Here is a 24937-nt window from a genome sequence, read left to right on the forward strand (position 1 = left end):
ATATGGGGGCAAGAAAAACATCGTCAAGCCGTTATTATATTCCCATCTTGTCCTGGGAGCCCATTATAGCATGGCACAAGCGACGGTAAAACTGAGAAAGTCAGCAGGCTGAGGCTACAGGCAGAAAGCTAGGGAGCACTTAGACTCATATTGCAAACCTAGTGTACACTGTTAACTGTTGGAGAAGGATGTAGTTCAAACAAACAATTCGCACCTCCAGATTATGTGCCATTAAGGTTTAGTTTTTCTGTTCAAGAGTTTAGTTTGCTTCTGTGTCGCAAAACCCCTTCAGGAATTTTTGCAGAGCTCCTAAAAATTAATAATCAAGAAGAGAAAGCCAGAGAAGAGGCTCTTGTAAGTGGCTGTCCAGACAATAGTAATATGAAGATGTTGTTAAATGTGTTGAAAGTACAACAGGTGGGTCAAATGAAATATTGCTGTGTTTTTTTTTTTTCACTTGCCCAACACATGCTTCTCATTATTCTCATAAGAAAAACTGACATTGCTCCAAGCAAAAGAAAAAGGGCTCTCCATTGGCCACCACTCACCACAAACTAGTTTTCAAGTATATCTTACATTACATATGAGTACACATTGTGAGTGAGTATGCTGTGAACATTCCACTGGGACAAAAAAATATATAAATTGATTAAATTGTGTGTCCAAACTTGCAGTAAGTGCTGCAAGGTAAGTATGATTGATGTGATAAAATAAAAATACTTTTCATGGTTACTTTTCTCTCAACATAACAGACATATTTCAATTGAATGAGCCAAGCAGACGTTTAAATAAAACTACCTGATTGGTTCCTACAATGTTTAGAAACGTGAGTTAAAATGTATACTGAATAAAACATAAATAAATGTGGTGAAATATGTGACTTCCCTCCAGCTAAAAAAAAATCCAGTGCTGTTCTATTTCAACTTTAAATGGCAGAAATAATATTTTTCTAAAAAAAAAAAAAGGGAGCGCTTGTGTGCATGTATGTTTCTAATCGTGCATGCCTGCTCTCCGCAGCAGCCCCCTAAACGTGGTTTTGAGCAGAGTGTGGCCTGGCAGTTAAATGTTGAAATTGGAAAAAATATTACCCTTCTTTTTGTTGAATAGCCAAGAGATAAGCCTCCTTTAGCAATGAAGCCAGTGGAGTTTAAGCTTATTATTAATACCTCTCAGAGCGCAGAAGCATGTGCTGTAGAAATCAAAGGGAGTAATAGGCAGGTAAGCCAGTGTCATTTTAAAGAGGAAGTCAGTTGTGAAATTGTAAAATCGTACTGCCCTGCTGACAATCTTCTGCCCTCAGAACACACCCATAAATGATTTCTAATGTCAGTGGCTATCACATATCTGAAAAAAGTTTATGCAGTGAAAAGAGGAAAATCTAATGCTAATCTTTCCATTGATGGAGGCAAATAACAATATGACCATTTACTTTGATTAAACAGCAAAGACTGAAGTTCACAAGAATATGTGATTCTTTGCAAATGTCCTAAGCTTCCCAAATCAGTCCTGGCTTTGGAGAACATTCCTTACGGTTTCATGTTCAATTGGCTGTGAAAGTCCAGCATTACTCTTACATGCTGGACTGAAACCTTAAAAAAAAAAAAAAAAAAAACAACAAGCGACAAACTAAGGTCTTTTTTGTGATTAGAGTAGAAGGGCTGTGCATCGAATTTCCTGATCCCTGTATAAAGCAAGTGCCCATGTTCTCACAATAAACAACACCTTTTGTGTTCCAATTCCATATTGCTTTGTACATGTTATAAGCTGGAAAGCGCTTCGGTTCCAATCTACTGAAATGATGCTATTATAACAGACTGGACTGTATAGTACTCCAATATATCCTACCAAAACACACACACACACACGCTAATACATACTGTGCTTTTCTCTTCTGAATATTCATCCATGTTTCCACATCAGCTGCAGGTCTACTAATCACAGTCACTTCCCCTTTAATCACAGGGCTCTAATTAGGTCCTAATAAAGCGTTTTGCCATCCTCTTGGAGTGCCTCTGTGTCACTCACATATCAAACCATGAAATACTATATTAAGGGCTTGTCAACCTCAAAGGAATTCTCCTCCAGCAGCAGTGATACACATACTGCTAGCACACCCTCTTACACCAATTGAAATTATCGAATGCTCCGCTTATATGTGACACTTGGCCATGTCTGAAACCATGGACTGAAGTACAGCAGTCAAAAGCACAATGGTTGTGCCAGCGCTGAGGCTCTACTGGTTTCTCAGATGTCGGGTAATTGTTTAAACCTGCGTGGATATGGCATGGGGCCTCCTGCTGTCTGTTCTGCCAAGAGAGGGAAAAATGTTCTTGCTAGCAGTTTTCTATTCTGCTTCTTCTGTTCTAATTCAGTCCAACATGGGCTTCAAGGAAAGCCTCAATGATTCCATGTTCATCGTGGAGAACCAGTGTTGGGGATGATGATCACTGACCACAAGTTGATAATGATGACTCTTTAATTAGAAGCCTTTCTTTGGCCTGGCCACAACCCAAACTCCTCCACCCTGCAGATGGTAACCAATAAATTTAGCTTTGCTGAGGATGAGGAAGAATATTGTACCTCCCCAGTTTACCCTCAACCCCACCCCTAACCAAGGACATAAAGCCGTTATCTGTGCTGCATGCGCCTAAGCAAGCAAGCATCTGACTGCGGTGGTCCAACTCCGTCTTCTACAGTATGTGTTCACATACATCTAATTTACAGTCGGTAATAACATTTTCAAGGAAATGTGATGACGACAGAATATTTTTTCATTCATCCTTTCAAGATTTTTTTGTTTGTTGGTTTGTTTTATTAACATATCGAAATCTTTACACCGAACCTTGCTGCAAAGAGTTTCAATGTTCTTTGTTTGTTTTCACTACAAACTCCTGGCAACTAACGCACAATAAAAAATTTTTATAGATACCTAATCAAAGCACTTGGTTAGAATTCTGGAAACACTGTGGTTATGCTTAGTATATTATGGTTTAGGTTGGACAACTACAACACTTCATTGAGGTTGGGAGAAACATTGGGATCACGGTAGATGATAAAGAAAGTTGACTTTGATGGGACGCACACCACTGTCTCCGGATTGAAAGTCATATGCATGGCGAGCCACCATGACCTCCTCCCTGTAACTTTACATAGTGGTCTAAGAATCTAACTCTGCGAAGACCCATTGATGGAGGATATGAACTGCTTTTGCAAATGAGTTGCATGAGCTTTTTAGATATTTTTATAGATTTTATATGCAATCTGCAGGGTCATTAGCTGTGGTCACATAATATTCCTAAATATACCAAACAATCTGTCTTTGTCAAAATCTGAACATTTTTGCTCTTTCCTACTTCCACAATTCCACTCTCCTCAGCAAAGGTTTTACAGATTTTATAGACTGTTTTGTCAAGTGGAAAACAGAACGAGAACAGGACAACCCCACCCATCTTCCCCTGGTCCTCCAGTCTAGTCTTCTTCCACCTCTTGTCAATCATCCTCCTTTAGATCAGCCCTCTCCCAGAGGTTTTTACACCCATACTGCCTGGCAGAAACAGCACTCTGTGTTTGTGTGCCTGTGTGTATTGTATGTGGGCGAGTGGCGTGTGCCAGAGTGGCTTTCCCCTCAGATTGTCAAAGACGCTCATGGGAAATTTACTGCATGGGCCAAACCACAAGCTTTCTCTATCATTTCAGCAGATTTCTCTTTTTTAGTCCCATTCAAGAAAGTGATTATCACAGTCGGTTCTTTCTTTGGCTCTTTCTCTTTGAACGGTGAGTCAGGCTTTCTGGCTTTTCCTCACCAAAGGCTGCACTTGTATGTACACTATGTATGATAATATATTGACCATTATTGGACAACCTGATGACTGTTCACTGAAATTTGATTTTTCCAACATGACTGTCTTGGTTATGCTTATGGTTATAATGGCAATCATCCCTGCAGTCAAGATGCATGGGTGCTGGTTAAAGTCACAAATCCATGTGCCATTTAGCCACCAACAAAATGGGAACATCAGCTGCTACTCTGACGTCCAACAAGTCCCACAGTAGTCTGCATTACCTTCAAAATAGTAAAGATTTCCCTTGTGAAAAATTCACCAGATGTGTGGTTTGATCCACTTACACATCACCAGAGAGGTCTGTGGCAACACAAACACTAACATTGTTATTTCTGTCTTGTGTCACAGAAAATTTACCCCCTTCCTCGACTCAAAAGAGTAGGAGAGGATAACAAAGACAGACAGAGGCCAAGAGAAAGCTTGTGGTTCGGTCTGCTGAAGCCATTTTCTCATACTGCACATTAAGGGCAAAGCCTTGTAACACATCCAAGTCTGCTAAAAAGGAATTATTCAGAAAGATAACAAAAGACCTGAACAAGAAGAGATGCAATGGTTCATCACAAAGTTCATCATAAATTTAGCCACAAGACCATCTCCAACTACTCCTCTCCCTTCCATCTTTGTCACTTTGATTTATTTTTGGCATCTTACATTAGCATTTTCCACAGGAAAAACTTTTGGGAATCTGAGTTCTGGCCCAATTTTTTTTTCTTTTCCATAACTTTTCTTCCTGCTTCAGATGTCACAGTAGCTGCTCCATGATGCCATGAGTTTCCATGTTGATGTGGTATTACGAAAGGAACAAGTTGGAGCTGAATGTAAGTTTAATCTCCATTTACATTTGTGTAAATATGAAAGATGGTCATTTATAAATTAATGGTGGATGTTTTTCTTTTTTGATGAAGTTATATCTTAAGTATTGCATTTGTACTTGAATCAGATGTATTCAAACAGAAATAACCAAATATCTGGACCACTTTTCTGTCACAAAGGTCAAAGTGCCACATTGTGGTAGAATTGCTCATCATGGCCATGTCACTTCAGCACATACTAAAGTAGACAACATCCAGTTTAATGTGTTTAAATTCACAAATTGTTCAAGAGTTTGCACATACACACACAACCAAGTTTCCAGACTGATTTTAAAAACAGTTGGTGCCAACACATCGGCTCCCAGCATCCTAAAGGCTGGACCACAGAGTAAAGACGCCAGATTGGCTGGCTTAGCCATTACTGAGGAGAATATTTTACATCTCATGTCAGATCAAGCTGGCAAATATCAAGCCGGCTGTCAAACTCCACCACCAACTGGATGATGTGTAATTGTTCAGCTTTTACAGACAGTAAAGACCTGTGTAACTTGGACACAGAAATAGCTACCTTCTATGGAGCACATAAAAACTTTACAAAGCAGGATCAATGATATAGTTTTTGTCTGTTGGTCACTGATTGCATCTTTGTGACTTATGTTCAAGCCTAAATGTTGAAATAATGATGATGGGTTTTTTTTCTCCAATAGGGTTGTTCAGAAAAAATAAGCCATTCAAATTAGGCGTGTGCTCCATGCTGTAATCGCACTGCATTTCCTTTGCTGAAGGATAAGGTTTTAAGGTCCTCTCTCCCATTACATTTACATGAAAACCTGCAGTGTTGCAGTTGCCTATGCTGGCTCAAGTGATATTTAACACTTTCTAAGGCAGTGGGTTACCAAGGGATGGCCTGATCACAATGTCAGGGATCACAAGGAAAACGCTTGTTGTGATACTTCTGTACATTGGCGGCCCAAAAGCCCACATTACACTAATCTCTTTTCCCTTTTTCACTCACAAGACCCAATCTTGGGTCTTCAGAGCTTCTCCGATTCCAGTAGGGGATAAATCACTTGGGGCAAAAGATCACAGCTTCTTTTTCTTCCGTGTTTTTAGTAATCCCAGCATTCTGCAGCAAGGTCACGTATATATTTAGAGTGTACATACAGACACACACACACACACACACACACACGCGCGCGCGTGTGTGCATTGATGAGGAATTGATAGAGAAAAGCATAATTTTTCTGTGACTAATATGAAAACTTGGTATAACGTTAGTCAGTGAAAGATTTTACTGAGTCAAAGTGATTTATTTAATTTTACTGTATTGTAACTCTCTTACAAACAAAAGGGTTAGGGTGGGTTGCCACTGAAACAAAAAACAAACAAACAAACAAAACAAAAAAAAAAAAAATAAGTTTTTTAACCCACACTGGATTCTGAACCCAAATGCTTGAACATGAAATGGCATGACGTTTTTTTTTGTTTTGTTTTTTTTTGGCGAGGGGCTTGTTTTTTTTTTATTCAGTTTTAACCACCTGCACTCTTTTCACGCAACCTGACAGTTCACAGCCTTGGTCCATATGCTGTGTGTGTCTGTGGATGTCTGTCTGTCTGTGTGTGTGTGTGTGTGTGTGTGTGTGTGTGTGTGTGTGTGTGTGTGTGTGTGTGTGTGTGTGTGTGTGTGTTTATGCGCACATGTGCAGGGACTCCAAAATCCACCACATTTTAATTACTGCCCGGCTGCACTGTGTGCCTCTTTGATATGGAAATAAAGGCAACCCTCTTCCCACAGCCACTGTACAAATCTTTATCTGATTCATAAAAACAATGAGCCCGACCAATTCCTCCACCTGATTACAGTCACAGACCTGTGTCAGGAACACGCAACCACCAAGACCCTTCCAATTAATTCTACATATTAATGTGTATGATTTAAAAAAAAAAAAAAAAAAAGAACAAACACACACAGGCTACTTACCATAGCCCAGACTGTTGCATTTTGAAGTGAAAGTTAATTATGCACAATTATGCTGTGCACTAAAAGAAATTGTCCAATTATTTTGAGAAAAACATATTTGGTGGGAGAGTGAATGATACAGATCAAAATGGGCCACTTAGGTCACTTGTGCAATTATACAGTTTCTGTGAAAATACACATATTTAGATTTTTTTTCATCTGTAATCCTTTAATGTTAGCAATACTGTTCACTTACAGCACCCAGAGAGACACAGCAATCTAATAGAGTATTAAAAAAAAAAAAAAAAAAAAACTGCTCCAGTCCCGGTCGATGCTCTGTAAGTATTGTGCACAATAGTCTGAATAACATATACCCAAATTGCATCTTTGGCATTAGACTTGTGTTAAAAAAAACAAACATACAAACAAAAATCTCTTCATCCCATCACAGTACATTAAATAAAAAAGCTGGATGAAATTCAACGTATAATGTAAAAGCTGAAGATACTTTTTTCAAATAGGTGGTGTATTACAATGTTTTATGCCTTCTCCCATTAATCTGTCTGGCTCCATATTATCATAGCTTTTCATTTAAGACAGTGACTTGGTGAAGGTGATACACAGCTGTGTGCTCCTGATGACTGAGCTGAGAAATGCCACAATTTCCTTCCATATCAGCACAAACCTATTTCATCCAAACAGAAGACAAATGTGTTTCTTTTAGCCTGAAGCACTTTGTCATCAAAAACCCAATCCACCCATCATAGCAAATGCTACAGTGGTGAATGGAAAAGGAAGACTTCACTGTCAATGCATGCAAGTGCTACACAGATTACTGGGCAACGCCAAACCACAGTGTCCTGTGAAAGAAAACTCAAACTTCATGACAGAAGTGACATGTCACTGACCTATCAGGAACTTCTTGTCACGCAGAAACACACTCAAAAAAAACTGCTATGACATATTCCCACCAGTTTTGATCATTGTTTAAATATCCCACAGCAAATTAGACAACACTTAGAAAGACAGATGTCACAACATGTGCTGCTACATTTATTATCTCCTGCCATCCTCCACCCTTCTGCTACCCCCCTCCTCTACCTTTACCAAGCCTGCTGCTGTTTATCTCCTCTCATCTTGTTTATCATCAGGTCTCATCCACTGCCTCTGCCACTGGAGATGGCGAAAAGTACCTGTGCATGCCCTCCACCTCAACACTCTCCCACTCTCCCTCCTGTCCACATCCCTGTAGTGTGCTATCATTGGGAACAAAACTGCTTTCTTTCTTTAAAGCATAGCATATGCATATATTACACATGATATGATGTGTAAAGTTTCAGTTATGCCGTCTAAATGATGTCGGGTTGTATAGAGCAGCTTTGGATCCGGGGATTTCAAATGAAAAATAAACTGCAGTGTTTATCCATGTAAACAGCGAAATTCCTTGTGCATGCACCCATAGTGGGTGACGGACACACGGACAAACACACACACACAGACAGACTAGTGAAGCCTCTTTACAACTCTGACCTTGAATTAAATAATCTACATTCCAAAATACATACATTATTAACATTGATTGTATTATTGCTCTATCTGCTGATGACATGTCACTAGTATTTCTATACCTTGTGCAAATTTATATTGATAAAAAAATTCCCCTTCATCCACATTCCTGTGAAATCTGCTCATTTGTGAGCTGGAATTGGTTGGAATGTCATTAAAGAGACCTGTCACTCCCTGCAGGGGGATACACTCCTGGTGAAACTGTTAGCAGAAGAACGAGGCCGGCAAATAAAGCCTACACAAACTGACACTTTCATTTGCATCAGTGTGTGAATTTGTGAAAAATAGCACCTGATTCTTTGAAGCAGTGGGGGGAAAAAGAAATACAGATCCCCTCTGACACAGGTACTTTGATATTTTTTTCTTTGAGTCAAGTATTAACTCTGAATAACTACCCTCTTTACTAACAACATCAAGCAAAAGCCATAATGGACAATGAACCTGAAAATATATGGAGTAATAATTAGAAACCTATTCAAACATCATATCAAGAACATTTCTGTCTAGCTCTCTCCCATTTCCTCATTTTTGTTTTATCCCAATAATTACTAGTACAAGAGCTTGGTGTAAACAAATCCTATAAAGGAGGGGGCAGTTAAAAATCGAACTACTTTCAGTTTGTGGCACTTTGTCTAAAAATATCGAAGACTGCTTCCTTCTCATTTCACTTCTCTTCAGAAAAACAAATATTGAAATTGTGCCATTTGCGCAGTATGATTACGAAGGGGGAGAAAAAGATTCACAGCATCAAAGTCGCTTTTGCAACCTTGCAGAAAGGCAGACATTGGACATGAACAGAGTTCAGGGTAGGTTTAGAAAAGCGAGCAGGGTGGCATCTCGCTTCAGGCCAAAATGAAAGTCCTAAAATAAAAAAAAAAAGAAAAAAGAAACTTTGAACTTACTGGCACATCAGCATGAGCGAATCTAAATCTGAGCGCTGAGTCCAGGTGGGAAATGGTGCTTTTCTCTGTCTCGCAAAAACTCAAGTCACCCCCGAGATCCACCCGAAGATTAGTCCTAGAAAATACACAGAATGTGCAGGGGCAGTCAGGAAGACGTGATAAATACTACATCAGTGCCCTGCACTCCCGTCAGGATAACACAGCAACAAAATGCACTGTCTTTACATGTTAACTAATGTTCAAATCCACTGCAATTAAGCTGCAGCCAAACACAAGCACATCTGTCTGAGGAATAAGACAGCAAATTAATTTAAAGGGGCCCCACTACTAAAAATCAAATCAACACATAAACCTCTTCAGCAGTTGTTAAAATGCACATTAAAGTTTTGCCTAACAATTTCAAAGATGTGACCAAACGATGTCATTTAATTAAGATGCCGGTGGTTCCCTTTTGAAAGGATTCCAAAAAAAAAAAAAAAAAAAAGTGAGAAATGTTAAATAGGAGCCAAACGCGGTTCGTTGGCATCAAAGCTGCAACGCCGTTTTTCACTCTTTCGCTCAGTCGCTCTTTGGGTGAGCGACCCGCTGAGCTGCACAAGCCGTCACTCACAAACTCTTACTGTCCCTGTATAGCCACCAGGACAATGTGCTGAATGGGCAGTCTAATTATAAATGTGCCATGTCGGCTTCCTCCCGCTCGCTCTCCTGGACCGGTCTTACCTTATGAGGAAAACCGTCCGGCAGCTACAGCGAAAAGCTCCCAGATAAAACTTCACTCCGCGCCCCGCAGAGACACTGATGTTTTAGCTGCTTTTCACTGCCGGCAAAAGTGTGTGTTGTGTGTTGTTTGTTGTGTCTCTCTCTCTCTCTCTCTTTCTGTGTCTGTGTGTGTGTGTGTGTGTGTGTGTGGCGCGCGACGGACGGTCAGCCCGTGGTTAATTAGCCACAGGTGTGTCCGTGAGGACGGACAGGTAGAGCCGGAGCAGAAAACAGCGAACACACAACATCGATGTCTCTCTTTCTCCTGAAATATCTGCTGTTTCTCTGTTAACCTGGGGGAAATATCCCGAAACAAGGGGGGCAGCTCTGCAGCTAATATCTTTCTCTTGCGCTCATATTTTACTTTTCCTCAATTTAAGGAAACAAGTTATGACATTTGAAGAAATTAATTTTCACAATGGACATGTATATTCTATAAAAAAACAAACAAACAAAAAGGTTTAGAGATTAAATGCAATTATCAGAAATTAAATAAGTTTATATGATACTTTAAAAATATCCAAATAATTATTATTCTACCAAAGCTGTGATGATTAATTGTTTGAATTGTGTAACGACCTGACAAAGGGCAGGAAAACTATCCTGAACTTGCACATTTTCCCAAGTTGCGTCAGTTGAGTCCGGAGCGCCGAGCTTCAGCCTTTTTCGGCTTACATGGGAAGCTGACCAAGTGCATCTATTCTAAATGGACCAGCCCTGCGATTGTTGAATTTAATTTATGACTTATGCATTCCTTAAAGGTCAATTCCCCTGACCTCCCGGAGAAAGTTAGGGAAGAGACAAATTCCCAGCCTGCAGATGGCCAAGAAACTCGGGCTTTCTGACAGAAAAAAAAGTGAAAACAAATAGAAGACAAACTCTACATATGATAGAGGCGGTTCAAAGTGTCAAAGAGGAGAAAGGTATTATAAGGAGACATGAGCGAAAGCTTCACAGAAACTTGTCCTGCTCGTATGCAGAGACAGGAAACCCACCAGGACGCACGTCATTGTCAATGAATTGTACCGCTTTGTGGACAGAAGTGAAACTGCCAGCAGCCGTTAAAAAGTTAGCCTACGGGACATGTAAACATGGACACTAAAGAGCTGGCAGCCTGTAAGCGTTCAACAGCTCGGGAAGAACAGTTTTCCCACGCTGTTTAGAGTTAAAATAATAATTCTAACAATGATAGTAATATTAAACGTGTGGGTGACAGCAGCGGTCCGGCTGTGTTTGTGTCCACTCGCACGGCGTCACACTGCTGAAATAAACAAAGAAAGAAAAGGAAAGACGGCTCATGTCTAACCTGGAGACTTTGGGTCTTCTTTGGGTTCTTTAGTTGTGGTAAAGTTGCGCTTCGGAGCCTTTAGCTGCTGATTTTCTGATTCAGCTCGCTGAAGCCGAGCGCCTCGGAGCCTCCGCACGTAAAGCGCCTCTGTCGACTCGACCGCTTGTTTTGGTGAAAGCGAGGCATCACATAATGGCAACAATTAAAGTTTGACAGTCACTCCCCCATTCAGAAAGTGTGTGAACCCGTCAGCTCTTAACACACTGACTACTTTTAAAATCTGTTCTGCTGAAAATAAATACTGATTAAAAAAAAAAAAAAAAAAAACTCAACAAAATGCGCGCACCGTACAGGACCGCCTCACTGACTGCGCGCTGGACTTTTTTTTTTTTTTTTTTTGGAAACCAGCGACAGAGAAAAGGGTGAAAATGTCAGAATAACATAAGAAGACTGCTGCAAACGTGTTGTTTACCTTGATAATCCGAGCCGTGGAGAAGATGATAGTGCGTCCCTTTCACTCAACCGGAATAGAAAATGATCTCTGAGCTATCTGTTGAGTGAAAACTTAAAGTCTACTCACACGCGACTGTGCGAGGGGATCCCGTGAAGTTCAGCTGTCCAAAACTACAAGCACCTTTTGTTGTTCGCCTAGTCTACCTGTTCTTTAGCTCTGTCTCTCTCTCTCTCCCTCACTCACTTTCTTTCTCTCTCTCTCTCGTGTGTGGACAAGACAAGACGATGGGTAGAGCTGCCGTCAATCTTGGCAATCAATGTGCGCAGCCATGTCGCTAGTATTCAAAGCATTTCCCGTCGTGCAACATCAGAAAGTGAGTGGCCAGGGCATTGATCTGAGGAAGGCAAAGAGGCAGGACTCCCCCTCCTCCTCCCAGACAAGAGATGGAAGAGAGAGAGAGAGAGAGAGAGAGAGAGAGAGAGGTAGAGAGAGAGATTTGTGGTGAAATAAAAGTGGAGTCAGGGAGGATGGTTGTTGCTGCCCGCAGTTTAGTCAGTTTAATAAGCTTACTTAAATGAGCATCACTTTAAGGCTGCACACCGACTGCTAAGTTAAAGGCGACCTTTCTCCTTTTAGACACACTACATTTGATCAGACTTTTTTTTTTTTAAATATATTTTTTAGAATTGTATTTTTGCTTCAGACAAAAAGATCTTTTCAACTTAAATGAAAGTTGTTGCTTTTTTAATTCAAAGTTTGTTGAGATGAAAACGCATTATTCGGCTAAAGTGAGACGATGAGAGCAGATGAGAGAAGTAGAGGAATGGTTCAGGGACTATCCTGGTTTTATTTGCATCAGTTCAATCAAAAACATGCCAACATTAAACCAATGCACTTTTTTAGATTGTCATAAGATGAAATTTTGATTTGCACACCATCCGGAAATCGACAGCTTCCCTTCATTGATTTGCAAAATTTCATGGACTAGAAGTCACACTATACACCTCAGCTTTTCTAGATTTTAAAATAATTATTTGTGATAGATTATCTTAGAAATATACATGTTCAATTCATTCTACGTTATTCTGGTCATTATTATTCTGGCGTTTTATTCTTCTTCTACCCCTTCACAATATAATTATTAGATCATTGATTTATTGCATTTAAAGAAAATGGCAGAAATAAAAGACAGATGTTTTGAGAGTGACGGAATTTAAATTAAAAGACCGATTTTAGAAATAAAAATGTGTGTAATTGGTCAAATAATTGTTCAAATAAATAAGTTTTGCGTTTAAAAGAAAATGTCATTTTCTAGCATTACGTTTCGTGTTAACCTGCAATGATTGATACATTTATTTGTTTTACGTTTTGCTTAAAAAATCTTAGAACCTTTTTGCCAAAATAATCAATAATATGGCTCAATTAGATAGATGAACATTCAGCTAATATTGTGTTAGACCAGTTCGTAAATCCATTGAAATTCTGTCTTATATTTTAAGACGGTGTCTGAAATTATTTCAGAGGTCTGCCCCGGGGAGCCCAGAGGTTGCGATTACTTGCCAAAACAGACGCTTTTACAATGAGACAATTCTCTGTGCTCCATGAGCATTTGCTTCAAAAGATCAGCTGAGCCTGGAGGAGGCCTGCAGACGTCAAACACACAAAAGAAACTACAACAGAGCCGTGCACATCAGAGAGGAACCAACAACTGATCTGACGGAAAAGTTGTCATCTACAAATCAACTGCAGAAATTTGTGACAGACCTAAACAGGGAATTTAAGACAGACACACATTACAGCAGCAGCCCACTATCAGCCAGCATAAGTGTCAGAACAGCCAAGACTATCAAGTGTCGCACAGGAGAAATAAGAAAGTTACTTACAAAGAGATAAGACAGCAGGAGAGAATTCAGATTGTTAACTGCAGTCACACAGAGCTTTAGGAGGGAGGAGAAACAGAAAGAGAGACAGACGGAGGGAGGGAGAAAGTGACAGAGAGAGAGAGAGAGAGAGAGAGAATTGACCGCAGAACTCATCCACCACACAGACCAGACTCCATTCACTTTGTCTGTCTTTTTGGTGAAGCTGAAGTAAAAACGCTCCAAATCTCCATCCAAGCAGCTTCGCAGCGACCAGCCGCGCGTCGCCGCAGCTTCAGTCTGCGCTGCAGTCACTTTGCTCCAGCTCAAAGTTTAGGCTGCCCTGTTTGTCCTCTGCAGCGCGGAACTGCTCGTCCCGCACAGTTTGTGAGTGTACGTGCTGCAATATGCGTGGAGATTAAAGACAGAAAGAGGGAAAGAAAGAATCCTACCTTTAGAAAAGAAACTTTTTCTGTTGTGTTAACCGGAGTGCGTCCTCAGATGCAGCACTGTGAAACTAAAGGAGTCTAACACCTGTCACTCACTTTATTGGCAGAGCATTCAGACAGCTCTATATGGTGAAAGCATGAAGCGTCCTGGAACAATATGACACTGTATGCTTCAGAGCCATGCATGGTTATTCATATATGCTTTCTGCTGTGAATGTGCCTCATGTAGGAGCGGACTTTGCGGACTCAGAAGCCCGTTTGACGTGTCTCATGCGCCACCTTTTGGACACTGAGAGAAACGCCTGCGAATATCGCCTGCCCTGCAGACGTCAAATGACTGCACAAGAGACAAAACTAGACCTGAGCCACAGCCTTCCGCATCTTTCAGTGGGAACTTTGAAGAGCTTGGCATTATTTAGAATTTCTTTAGCACTCCACTGAACCCTGATACAAGCTCATGGTAAAGATATGTAAAACCATTCCCTCTAAGGGCTCAAGCTTTTGCACTACATTTTTATTGCTTTCACGTTTTTAGTCTGATCTGCATCATAAGAACAAGACGTGTCTCAAAAGGCCACGAGCCATTAAATTAGCCTAATGTGGTATTTATTGCCATGCTTAAACCAGTGAAAAATTGCTTATGGGTGCAGCTGAGCAGGTGCCAGGGGGTGCTGGATAGTTCTCAAAACACAAATATAGGCTATACTATTTTTACAGAGGTGACTGTAATGGCTTCCTCTTTATACTCAGATGGTTGTGCATGAAGGCAGAGTGAAGAGTAAAAGACAGTCCAACTTGTTGGGTGGTAAGGCAGACACATTTGCATACCCTGTGAGTCTTTGATGCATCTTGCAATTCAAGTCTGGCCCATAAATATTTGAAAAAGAGAGTGCATGAAAATCAACATTTTTGTTACATTAAATTAACATGTGTTCTTCTCCTGTTCTGCATGGTTAATTACAGAACACCATTCATTCAGTGAGTGAGGATGGTGGGTGGGGGTTTGGGGAGGGTGCTTTGATTACATTGCAGACTGAGCAGGTTTCAAAGGTGTGCAGCTGATTCATGCTTAGAACTCCAGTGATTGGTATTCTCCAAGATGATTAATAATTATCTGCAATAGAAAAGAAGACTATGAAAGTTCTACTTTCAACCTTTGAGTATGAAACCATTTAAGGGTAAGATGTGTCAGGACCTGGGGTAAAGTGACACATTATACTAACTCCCTATTAATTATTTATAAGAAGCAGGTATGCCATATACACACAATGATGCAGTTCATAAAAAATTCACCAAAGGGTTTATTGTCAAGAACGCAGCAGATCATGTACATTTGAAAACAGTGAATAACCATGTTGTAGTTATAATCAGTCCTTTTAAATACATTTAAAAGGGGCTGTTCATATGCAGTGCACATGAACAGTTCATAAATGACTTTTAATATAATGTGAAATTGCTATAAGCCTGTGCCTAAAGACCTTAGTCATCACACAAGTTCAAAGTGTAATCTTAACCTATTTGCTGTACTTAAAGTGTGTGAAGAATACTGAAGAGATTATATGGCAGCTGAGGAAAAACATTTGAGCAGCTCAGTTCAGCCCCCCTCCCAAGTGACAGTGAGCACAATAAATGACTGGAAAAAGCCTGGATGAATTTAGTGTATCGTTCTTTCTTTAAATGTGTAGTTTCTGAATGTGAATACAGGCCGTGTTATTTTGTAAACAATCTTCCAGCTCAAACAGAAGCTCTGTCCTGAATCTGTGTTGTGTGCTCTGTGCGGTGTGAATGTGTAACAGTCACAAGAAATGATAAAAGCCAACATAAACGTCTGAGGACACTCTGACCTGTCACCATCGTTCAGACAGCGGTCTGATCCACTGACACGGTCCAGACATAAAGGACTAGCTTCCACGAGAAAACAAACAAATAAATGAATAAATAAATCTTTGTCATAATCGAATGCCAAGTTATGCAATTAACTCAAACACTATTTGCATACATGCAAATCCTCTCTCTCCCAATTGGACTTGCAAAGTGGGACGCTCTGTTCTCATTAGTTGACCCAAATCTCTTACTTGCAACTCTGGATTTCATCAAAGTTTAGTCAGGATCTAATATTTCCTTTCAAGTTAACAGAGAACCACTGATTAATCATGTCGAAATAAGGAGTGCAACATGCCAGTTCTAATTATATACTTACCATCACACGGCCTCAGCCAACAATACTACAAGTACCAACTCTATAGTACTCACAAATACACTCTGACCAATAATATATGATGACAGTTTACGTGTAATACATAATCTGTACTGCTATTATTTGATATCCAATCAAGATTCTGTCTTTCTATGTAAGATATGGAGAGTTAAAAATAATTTTAACATAAATTCGCATCAGAAGAATGGCCTAAATTCTAAATAAACAATATTAATGTTTTTGTTTTTGTTTTTCTGCTGGTGTGTTGAAACAAAAAGTGGTCATAAGGGCACCTGAGTGAAGCCTTATTCATAGCCTTGTCACTGACATCACTGAATGTAGTAAATATCACTTAGCTCAGTGTGTATGTGTGTATGGAGATTAAAGAGGAGGCCCAGGGGCATTTGGTTCATTTACAAAGCAATTTCTTTTATGTGGAAAAAACCCAATTCACTGTAGGTATTGTAAAAGCCAGCCGTTTAAGGAACATGAGATTAATTCATTGTTAAGTGTAACAGCATTATCTCAACACACGCTTAATCATTTATGTTCAAGGATTTGTGTTCTCTTACAGTTTAATATATTAAGCCAATAAAGCAAGTATTCAACGCTTATTATTTTTACATTTGCATTATCCCTGAAGTGAAAGCACAGCTTTACAAGCGCAATGGCTTTGAAATAAAGGATTGCCCACAAGATATTGTTATAATTCCTGCAAATAGTTAGGTCAGTGTGGTGTAACATGACTGTAATTCAGCTTTCCCTCTATTCTTTTTATAGTACACACAGACATTTGGAAAAATATTCAGTGATTCCTAACTCTTCAATTATTCAACAAATCACCATTCCATTTCTTACATATTAGAAAATGTATCATGTGTGGAGCTTGAAAATGATAAAACAGCATAAAATAATATTTTGAAATCAAAGCACCTATTGCATCCTTTGCTTCCTCAGTTTTGTATTTGTACAATTGGAGTACAATCTGGAGCCCCACAGTGTGCAAAGAAAATACTGACTGTGTATCCACTGTAGTCTAATCCTCAGACATTTGGGTCAGCTGACAGCTATTATTATGTGATGGAAATAGGTAGCACTGGGGAATCAGTGTAGGATTTCTCCTTTTTCTTTTTCTCCCTGTCTAGGGAAACTGTGAATAGGTTACAAATCCGAAGTACAGTGTGGTGAACAATGTGGATCTGAAAACAAGGTCAGACTTCTCATTGTGGTCCCAATAGGCCATTCCTTTCAGCCATAGAGCTGGCAAAAAAGTAACAAAAGTCAAAAACTTAGTGTAATCAATGTCACTCTGTGAGCACAATCAACATTGACATGAAGCTGTTTTACTTTTTGTGATTTGAAAGAAGACATTTTAATTACTTCTATTTATTTATTAGCATTTATTCCTTTGTACAAAACTACATCCTTGTCAGGAAACCAAGTAGTGTGTGTCATAGTCTCTTCGCATTTGAAAACCAGTAAATATTTAGTTAAGGGTTAACGCGTGAGGCCTTGATTGCATTTCAGAGAACAGGACTCAATTAGCATAATAGGCCCTCTTTCATTCTCTTTGAAGTCCAGAGCATAGAATAACAAATGTATATGAACCACCAGCCAAACGTCAATACATGGAAATGCCACAATCCTCAGTGGAGGGTCTTGGGTGAATTTTTGCTGGAGGAGGGAAAAACATCCCATTTTATTGCAAAATAAGCAGAAGAGAGGATGTGATGGGTCTTCTAGCCATCAGGGCCAACCGGCGCTGTGGGGCCCCAATCCTGGAGGAGAGATGGAGGCAGAGAGGATGTGGCTGCTGAGGCAGGCGCATCCTCTCTTTCAGGTGTTTTCAAAGCACGATGCAGACAAGTGAAAGGAATTACTCTCCATTAAGGATAAAGATATCACTTGTGAGGGAGCAACACAACAGACAAGTGAAGGAGAGCACGGGTGTTATATCCATTACACATTGCGTGTCACACCCTAAACTGCATTTGTACCAGCAAGAAGCACAATTAATTTTCCTAACTAAATGTTTTTGTTGAAAACTACAAGGCTTGTTCATAAGTGTGTTGTCACACTTTCTATTCTAACACGTTATTATTTTCTTTTTGACTCAGATATTCTTTGAGGTTTCTTTTACAATTGCAATGGACGCATGGTTCATAATTTAAAGAGATGAATTCAGTACTTCAGAATCCAGAGTTATTAGAATCCACCTTCTTGGCTGAAAATACATGGAATTAAAAATGCTCTTTTGAGATAAAAAAAAGCTTTGAACTTGAGAAACATTTCAAGAAGCCTCTCCTTTTTTGTATTGAAACTTCATCTCCTTTGAGCATGCCATAGTTTGGTTCCTTTTTCAAATAATAGAATGAAAATTAATAGGTCAAGGCAATCAATGTGGAAGTTCAAAGAGAAACTCAGAGATATGATGAGTGCACATTTTGTACTTTTTGCTTTGTACATGATTAGAATAAAGATTCAGTCAATAAACACATCAGTGAAATATTATAAAGAACAAAGACACTTTTCAGTTAAAGTTTAATCGCATTCGTGTAATTTTCAAGTTTAATTTCTGAATAGGAGTAAGAATAATAAAAACTAAATTTAAAGATTAGTTTTGGGCAGTGTGAACTACATTTGTATTCATTACCAAATCCCATGAAGTAGAATGCAGGAAAACGCAGACAAAAGTCTAGAATTGATGCAACACTACGTTGCTTCTGCGCACAAACCATTAAGGCCTTGTGAGATCATTTGATCAATTTCTGTTTTAAAAGTTGATTTGAATCTTTCAGTCTCAGTTAGACCAGTTTTAATTAGATAGCTCAGCAAGATGTCAGAGGAAAACTAACCATCAGTGTCACAGAATCCAGAATTTAATACATATGACTGATAGATATGAAGTGTGAAGTCAACACGGGGAAATAAATGCATATGTGATGAACCAGGAATTGTGTTAATATCTTTAATATTCACATTTTTATAAATTTCCATTGTGCAGCCTTCCCCAGGCACACAGAAAATATGTTAAAGGTTATTGTCATCCTGATGTAGGCAAAAATAAAATTCATTTTGGCAAGCTAAAATGGGACTGGCAGTGCTACAGGTACATATACATGAAATTTCACATGGTTTGCTGTAAGAATATTATCTAATAAAAATACTACCATCACATTTAGTACTTCCTCCTTCGAACATTTTGTACCTGGAAAAAACAAACAAACAAACAAAAATTCCGTATATGTTCTCAAATGGGATCACACTGCAAGTAAAAGCAAGTCAGCCATACCTTGGAAACATGATACAGTATACGATTCAAAGTGCAATAATATGTAGAAAATATATATTTTTTTATTATTATGAGATTAACGTTTGTTAGACACTCAGTTAATAAGCACTGCAGCTCCCTTTGCTTTTCTCAGAAAAGTTGCTGCCTGCAACTAGAAAGAGTGGAAGGAGTCAGTGCTATTTTCGCTAACACACTTCTTCAGTGGGATGTGTTGTCCTGTAAGGTGTTTACCACAGTTCTTTTAATGTGGTGTGGACAGATGAAAATGTCCGAATTCAACCAAAAATCCTCCTTTCTTGCAGGAACCAGTTGTTTGTTATCATTGTGGGATAGCACCTCAGTGTCCAGAAATAGCTTGAGCTGAGAGGTGATGAGAAAAACACAAAGTAAGAACAACAATCGTAACAAAAACAGAGAACAGACAGACAGTGATTCCAAATCAGATAATGCACGGGTTTTCTTTATATTTTGTTCTTGAACCTTAAATCATCAATAGTAAAAATAAAATAAAATGCTAGTCCAGGTCCTGTTGTTAGACATAGAGAATTTATTAATCAAGCTGGCCATTACCATAAACATAGATTCCATGCTTTTTCTTCTTGCAACATGCATTTTACTGAAAGGTCAAATGCAGTTTTATGGACACTTGCCATTTGTCTGTTCATAAATCAACATCTGATTATGCTGGAACCTTAAAAACAATTCAATCATTTACTACATTCAGCTACTTATTTAAAATATCTTTGCTAAAGGCAGAATAATTACACCAGAAATAATAAAAAAAAAAGACTATACATTCAGAGAGAAAATGTAGTGGTCTTATATTTGTCAGTGGGGTTTTTAATAAGGCGGTAAAATGAGACAGGCTCCTTTCTGTGTGTTTACAGTAACAGCAGTGATATCTACTGTTTTGTTGCCGGCATATCGCTGCCAGGCTACAGATGGGGAGCTAATTGGTGCCGAGGAATGCAGCTGTGCTGACTACTGAACTGTCAAGGTGCTAAATCAAAAAGTGTCTCTTTTGTTAATTATACACAATGCTACAAACAGTCATGTTCTTCTCAACCTTTTCTTTCCTCAACCATCCATAAATATTTTGGCAGTGATACAAAAAGAAAAAAAAAATTACACACAATTATCACAGTGGGATGAGCGGAGTGCCTGCATATGTTTGTGTTGATTATAATAGGCTCAGAAGCAGTCCTTCCCAAACCTAAACAAGATGTGCTTCCTAAAACACAACAGAACAGTAAGCACTGAGCGCGGTGCGAAGCACACAGGAGCCCTAGAAAGGATTAGTGCAGCTACGATAACATTAGTGACATAAAACATGCGGTTAGGCCTTACTTTGTGTCTCAGATTAGACAAACGTGTAGTGAATTCCGTTGCTTAGAGGAGAGGGAGGTGCCAGAGATATGGGAGGAAGAGGAGGAGGTGGAGGAGGAGTTGGAGGAGGAGGAGGTAGGGGAGGAGGTGTGGGGATGTTAGCCTGTGGTGGAACTATGAGGAGAGGACAGTGGGAAAAGAGAAAGGAGAGAACAACATTGGTTGTTAGTCAAGTGGCCAGTTCTGGCACAGAGACGCACAATGTTTTCTGGAAGGATACACAACTATGACTGTGATTAAGCTTAAGTAACACTAACTGTGCGCGACATATAATGACAGTGTGTGTGAATGCAATCTAATATCATTCCATTTGGCTTTTTGTTATGTTTTAGAAAGTCACTTTAAATTTTTCATTTTTGGTTGAAGGGAAAAGATTAATGTAATTTTTTGTCAAAGCAATAAATAAATACCTGACACATCAAAGTACTTCATCACATTGGCAGAAAATTTCCATTCTAATTCACGCCATGAGGCAGGCCTGCTGAATGATCTGCCCGATATATTGGATAGCTATCATGGAGCTCATGGAGCTGATCAACTGATCGACAGTCAGGTGGAGTTTTTAGTGGCTGATCATTTTAAGAAATGATCTGGAAAGGCCCAGAATATGCTTCAGTGTGAAGATGTGCTGCATTTCTCTGTGTTATAGGTTACTTTACATGTATCTGTGTTTTGTACGATTCACTCAAAGATATCACCTTTTGTACCAGAAAACTTCAGCAGCTTTTTTCATTATTTTCCGAAAAGCAATAAAAAATGTAAATCTCATTTTTAGGTCATCAATTTATTCTAAACTGCTAATAGAAAAAAATTTCTTTCCAGAGGGCAAATGTCACCTTCGTCATTCATTCATCATAATTGTTGTGTCTTTTCACATTTTTGGTCTAAAACCCCCAAATGCTAAATTATTTGATCTAAAAATGTCAAACTAGTTTGGCAGTATTGCTGGAAAAATAACTTGATCATAGTAACGATTAAGATGCCCTGGATATACTCAGGAATATAGAGGGATCCATCAGTGCAGACAGACCTTTGAGCTTTATCATCTCGACATGGCATCAGCTTAAAAAAATAAATGAATGTTTAGTTACATAAACAAGTCATCATCATTTACATTACATCATTTTTACATTTTAGATTTTTTTTCTGGCACACAATCAAATATTTCTTGTCAATATTTCCAACAACTAATTATACAATTAAACATTATTGACTTGTTCAGAAAAACACATTGAATAATTTGCTTGTACCTTTTAAATATATACAGTAGTTGTGGAGCTGAGGATTATGCATTGCATTATGTCCTGATTTTATGCCCGATGCATAATAAAGTCAAAATGAATCTTTCTTTTAATTCAGTGCACCAGCTATGCTACTCTATGCCAAGAGGAGGGAAAGCTATTGGTGCACCACTAACAAGATGCCAGCAGTTATAGTCTCTGACATTTCTCTATGCTAAAATAATATTAGAATTGTTGACTTTGCCTCAATGTGCATATTAAGCTTCCACACATGCTGACAGCTTGAGTGTTACTGTGTGTGACAGATATATGTGCGCAAATGTGTGTGTGTGTGTGCGTGAACGAGGCAGTCAGACTGACAATCTGCTGCAGCTACAGTGAAAATGAACCTGTCTGCCTGCTGTAGAATATGAAAGAGATGAAAAGTGAGTGCAGTGGCTTTTATGCAGGTTCAGAGCTACATTCAAAGCAGAAGGAATGGTATGCACAGAGAGAGAGTAAAGTTGGATCATTGATCAGCACACAAAATGGCCTCATCCAGCGATTCCTCCCCTTTTTCAAAGACTTTATATGGATTGCAATTAGAGAATATCGGAGTTCTTAATAAGGAATAATGTTCAGTTATTAGGAAATGAACAGCCTTATTGCTTGACTCTGCACCTTGCGCCCTTTTCATCTCCACTCCATCAATCCAACTTTCTTGAAAGACTGCTTCTCTCTCCCCCTCTCTTCGTAGTCTCTTCAATCAAAAGATGTCAATTTGATGCTGGGAACATTTTACAGAAACTGTCAAACCCCCCGTAAAAACTCAGATACAGTAATTATTTCTGTAAGTAACAATGATTTTTACACTCCTTTATAAAGCAAAGATGCAGAATGAACAGTGACCTGAAATGAGCACAGTGTAATCAAAGTTGAAGTGAATGACCGACCTGCGACTAGTTTGCTCTTGAGAGATGCCTCGGAGGCGAGAGCATAGGACATGGTGATGATCCTCTCCTGCTCCTGCAGAGCTGAGTCCAGTGCCACCACTCCCACTTCTGGCTTGTCCACAGTAACTGTTGGTGCTAGGTTTTGCACACTATCCCATGGACATACAGACATGACTGTTAATAATATGATACTCCAGTGCTGTGAAGTCATTTTTTTACCGAAAAAGGTAACTAGTTGCACCATGTAACTCTTGCCACCCTAATATTTTTTTTGGGGGGGATTAAGGACACTCAAAAGGAAATTAAATTTTATTTAATGTCCGTACTACTACAAAGAGTAACAGTACACTTTTCTTTAAAGCTAGTCCATTACCTACCTGGATTTTGCCAAGATGCTCTTGATTCGCTCCACCTTGCGATGACGCTCTTCCTCCTCCTGAGGACTGAGAGGTTCCTCAGGCTCTGAATCCACATAGCGCTCCGGGATCAACACTTTCTGAGGTTTCGACAGCTACAAAATGTGGTATATGTTAACATCTAAGTTGCTAGTGTCATCCTTGGAGAAATATTGTACATTCTGGATTGTAGTTATACACACTCTTGTGTCTGGATAAGTGCAATGACCTTCATCATCTTGAGGAATTGACATTAAGTTGATCATATTACCAAAGCCTACCTCTTTGTTAAGGTCCATGTCGTAGTCTAGTGGTTCCAGGTCAGCTTCATGTGTGGGAGGTGTTGTGGTTGTGGAACGGAAGGTCAACCATTCGTCAGAATGTGAACGGGGTCTCTCTTTGTGCTCTGGAGGTCTTTCCTCCCCTTGGACACTCCTAACTGCCTGCGCCTCCTCCCCCTGAACGGCCCTCTCGAGCAACTGCAGGTCAAACTCCTGCTCTCTTTTCCACTGGATAACACACACGGGGGGGGGGGGGGGGAATCCAGTGAAACAAATAAAAAAATTGTTGCTGCTTTTGCATTTTACAAGATGTCCTGATTAACAAGTAAATGAAAAACTGACACTTGCCTTCACACTTATTTACTCGCCTTCACTTACTTATTTTCATTAAACAAGTAGTTCACAGCCCAGCAGTTACCACAGGTATTTTAACATGGTTATAAAAACTACAGTAATTGAGTGAAAACAGTGTGTGTGGATGTGTAAGGGTGTGAGGGAAAAAAAGAGAGAACATGCATAAATGAGTATGCATGCTTCTACGGAACTGAAAGCCCTTAAAAAGGAGCATGCCGTAAACCCACTAAACCAGAAATAATGATGACAGCACAATGCCACCGACATAAACAGGACAAACACTCACACCGATGAGGGTTTCACCAACCACGTGCAGTACGTATGCTTTTACATAACAGAGATGATGAATAAAAAAAACATGGCAATGTGTGTTCATTAAAAAATAACGTTTATTTTTTTGCAAACATTCACATGTGAAAAAAGAAGGGTAACTAACAATTAATTAGATCAAGAAAACACTGAGCAAACATTATTGTTGTCTGAATAACCATACTCTCTGGGAGGTGATGAATGGATCATCAATAGGCTCCAAGCCATAAAGACTCAGATGCTATTTCTCTCAGTGCAAACAAAAAATAATAATAATAACTCCAGCAGGAAAAATAGCTATGATGAGGCCGAGTAGGTTTAAAATAGGCATTGCTCAGTGTATGTTAATGCCTTGTCAGTAGAAAATAAGTTGGCACTTCATTTATCTCACTCTCTCTCACATATACAAACATCCAAAAATAAATGGACTACGTAACAGGACTGAACAACAAGGGGCATTGCTGTCTAAATGAGTAGAGACATGTTAGAAAAGTGTGGTAGGATGGTGAAAGCATGCTGCAAGAGTGAAGATCAGCGAGTAGACGTGATGAGGGATGGATCATCAATGTTAGTGGCTACAACAGAGTCATCAGAAAAATACACAGAAATGGAATATGAGGTACAGATGGCAATAAGGTATTAGTGTGTAATCAATTTCA

At 39.3% G+C, this 24937-nt stretch overlaps 2 protein-coding genes across 3 annotated transcripts in view; both read right to left on the reverse strand.

The window, feature by feature from the left end:
- Positions 1-11930, reverse strand: part of sox6 (SRY-box transcription factor 6) — a 122013-nt gene extending 110083 nt beyond the window's left edge. For both annotated transcript variants that reach the window (XM_029497809.1, XM_029497808.1), the window contains exons 1-2: positions 11602-11930; positions 9083-9197 (exon numbers count right to left, since the gene is read on the reverse strand). The gene's annotated coding sequence lies outside the window, so the exon portion shown is untranslated. The remainder of the gene's footprint in view (positions 1-9082; positions 9198-11601) is intronic.
- An 8810-nt stretch (positions 11931-20740) lies between these two features.
- plekha7b (pleckstrin homology domain containing, family A member 7b) overlaps positions 20741-24937 on the reverse strand; it is a 56276-nt gene continuing 52079 nt past the window's right edge. Inside the window, exons 25-28 of the mRNA XM_029498051.1 lie at positions 23616-23843; positions 23317-23450; positions 22940-23088; positions 20741-20880 (exon numbers count right to left, since the gene is read on the reverse strand). Of these exons, the coding sequence (XP_029353911.1) occupies positions 20741-20880; positions 22940-23088; positions 23317-23450; positions 23616-23843 (651 nt within the window). The remainder of the gene's footprint in view (positions 20881-22939; positions 23089-23316; positions 23451-23615; positions 23844-24937) is intronic.

The sequence above is a fragment of the Echeneis naucrates genome, chromosome 3 (assembly GCF_900963305.1).
Source record: "Echeneis naucrates chromosome 3, fEcheNa1.1, whole genome shotgun sequence".
NCBI classification, from domain to species: Eukaryota; Metazoa; Chordata; class Actinopteri; order Carangiformes; family Echeneidae; genus Echeneis; species Echeneis naucrates.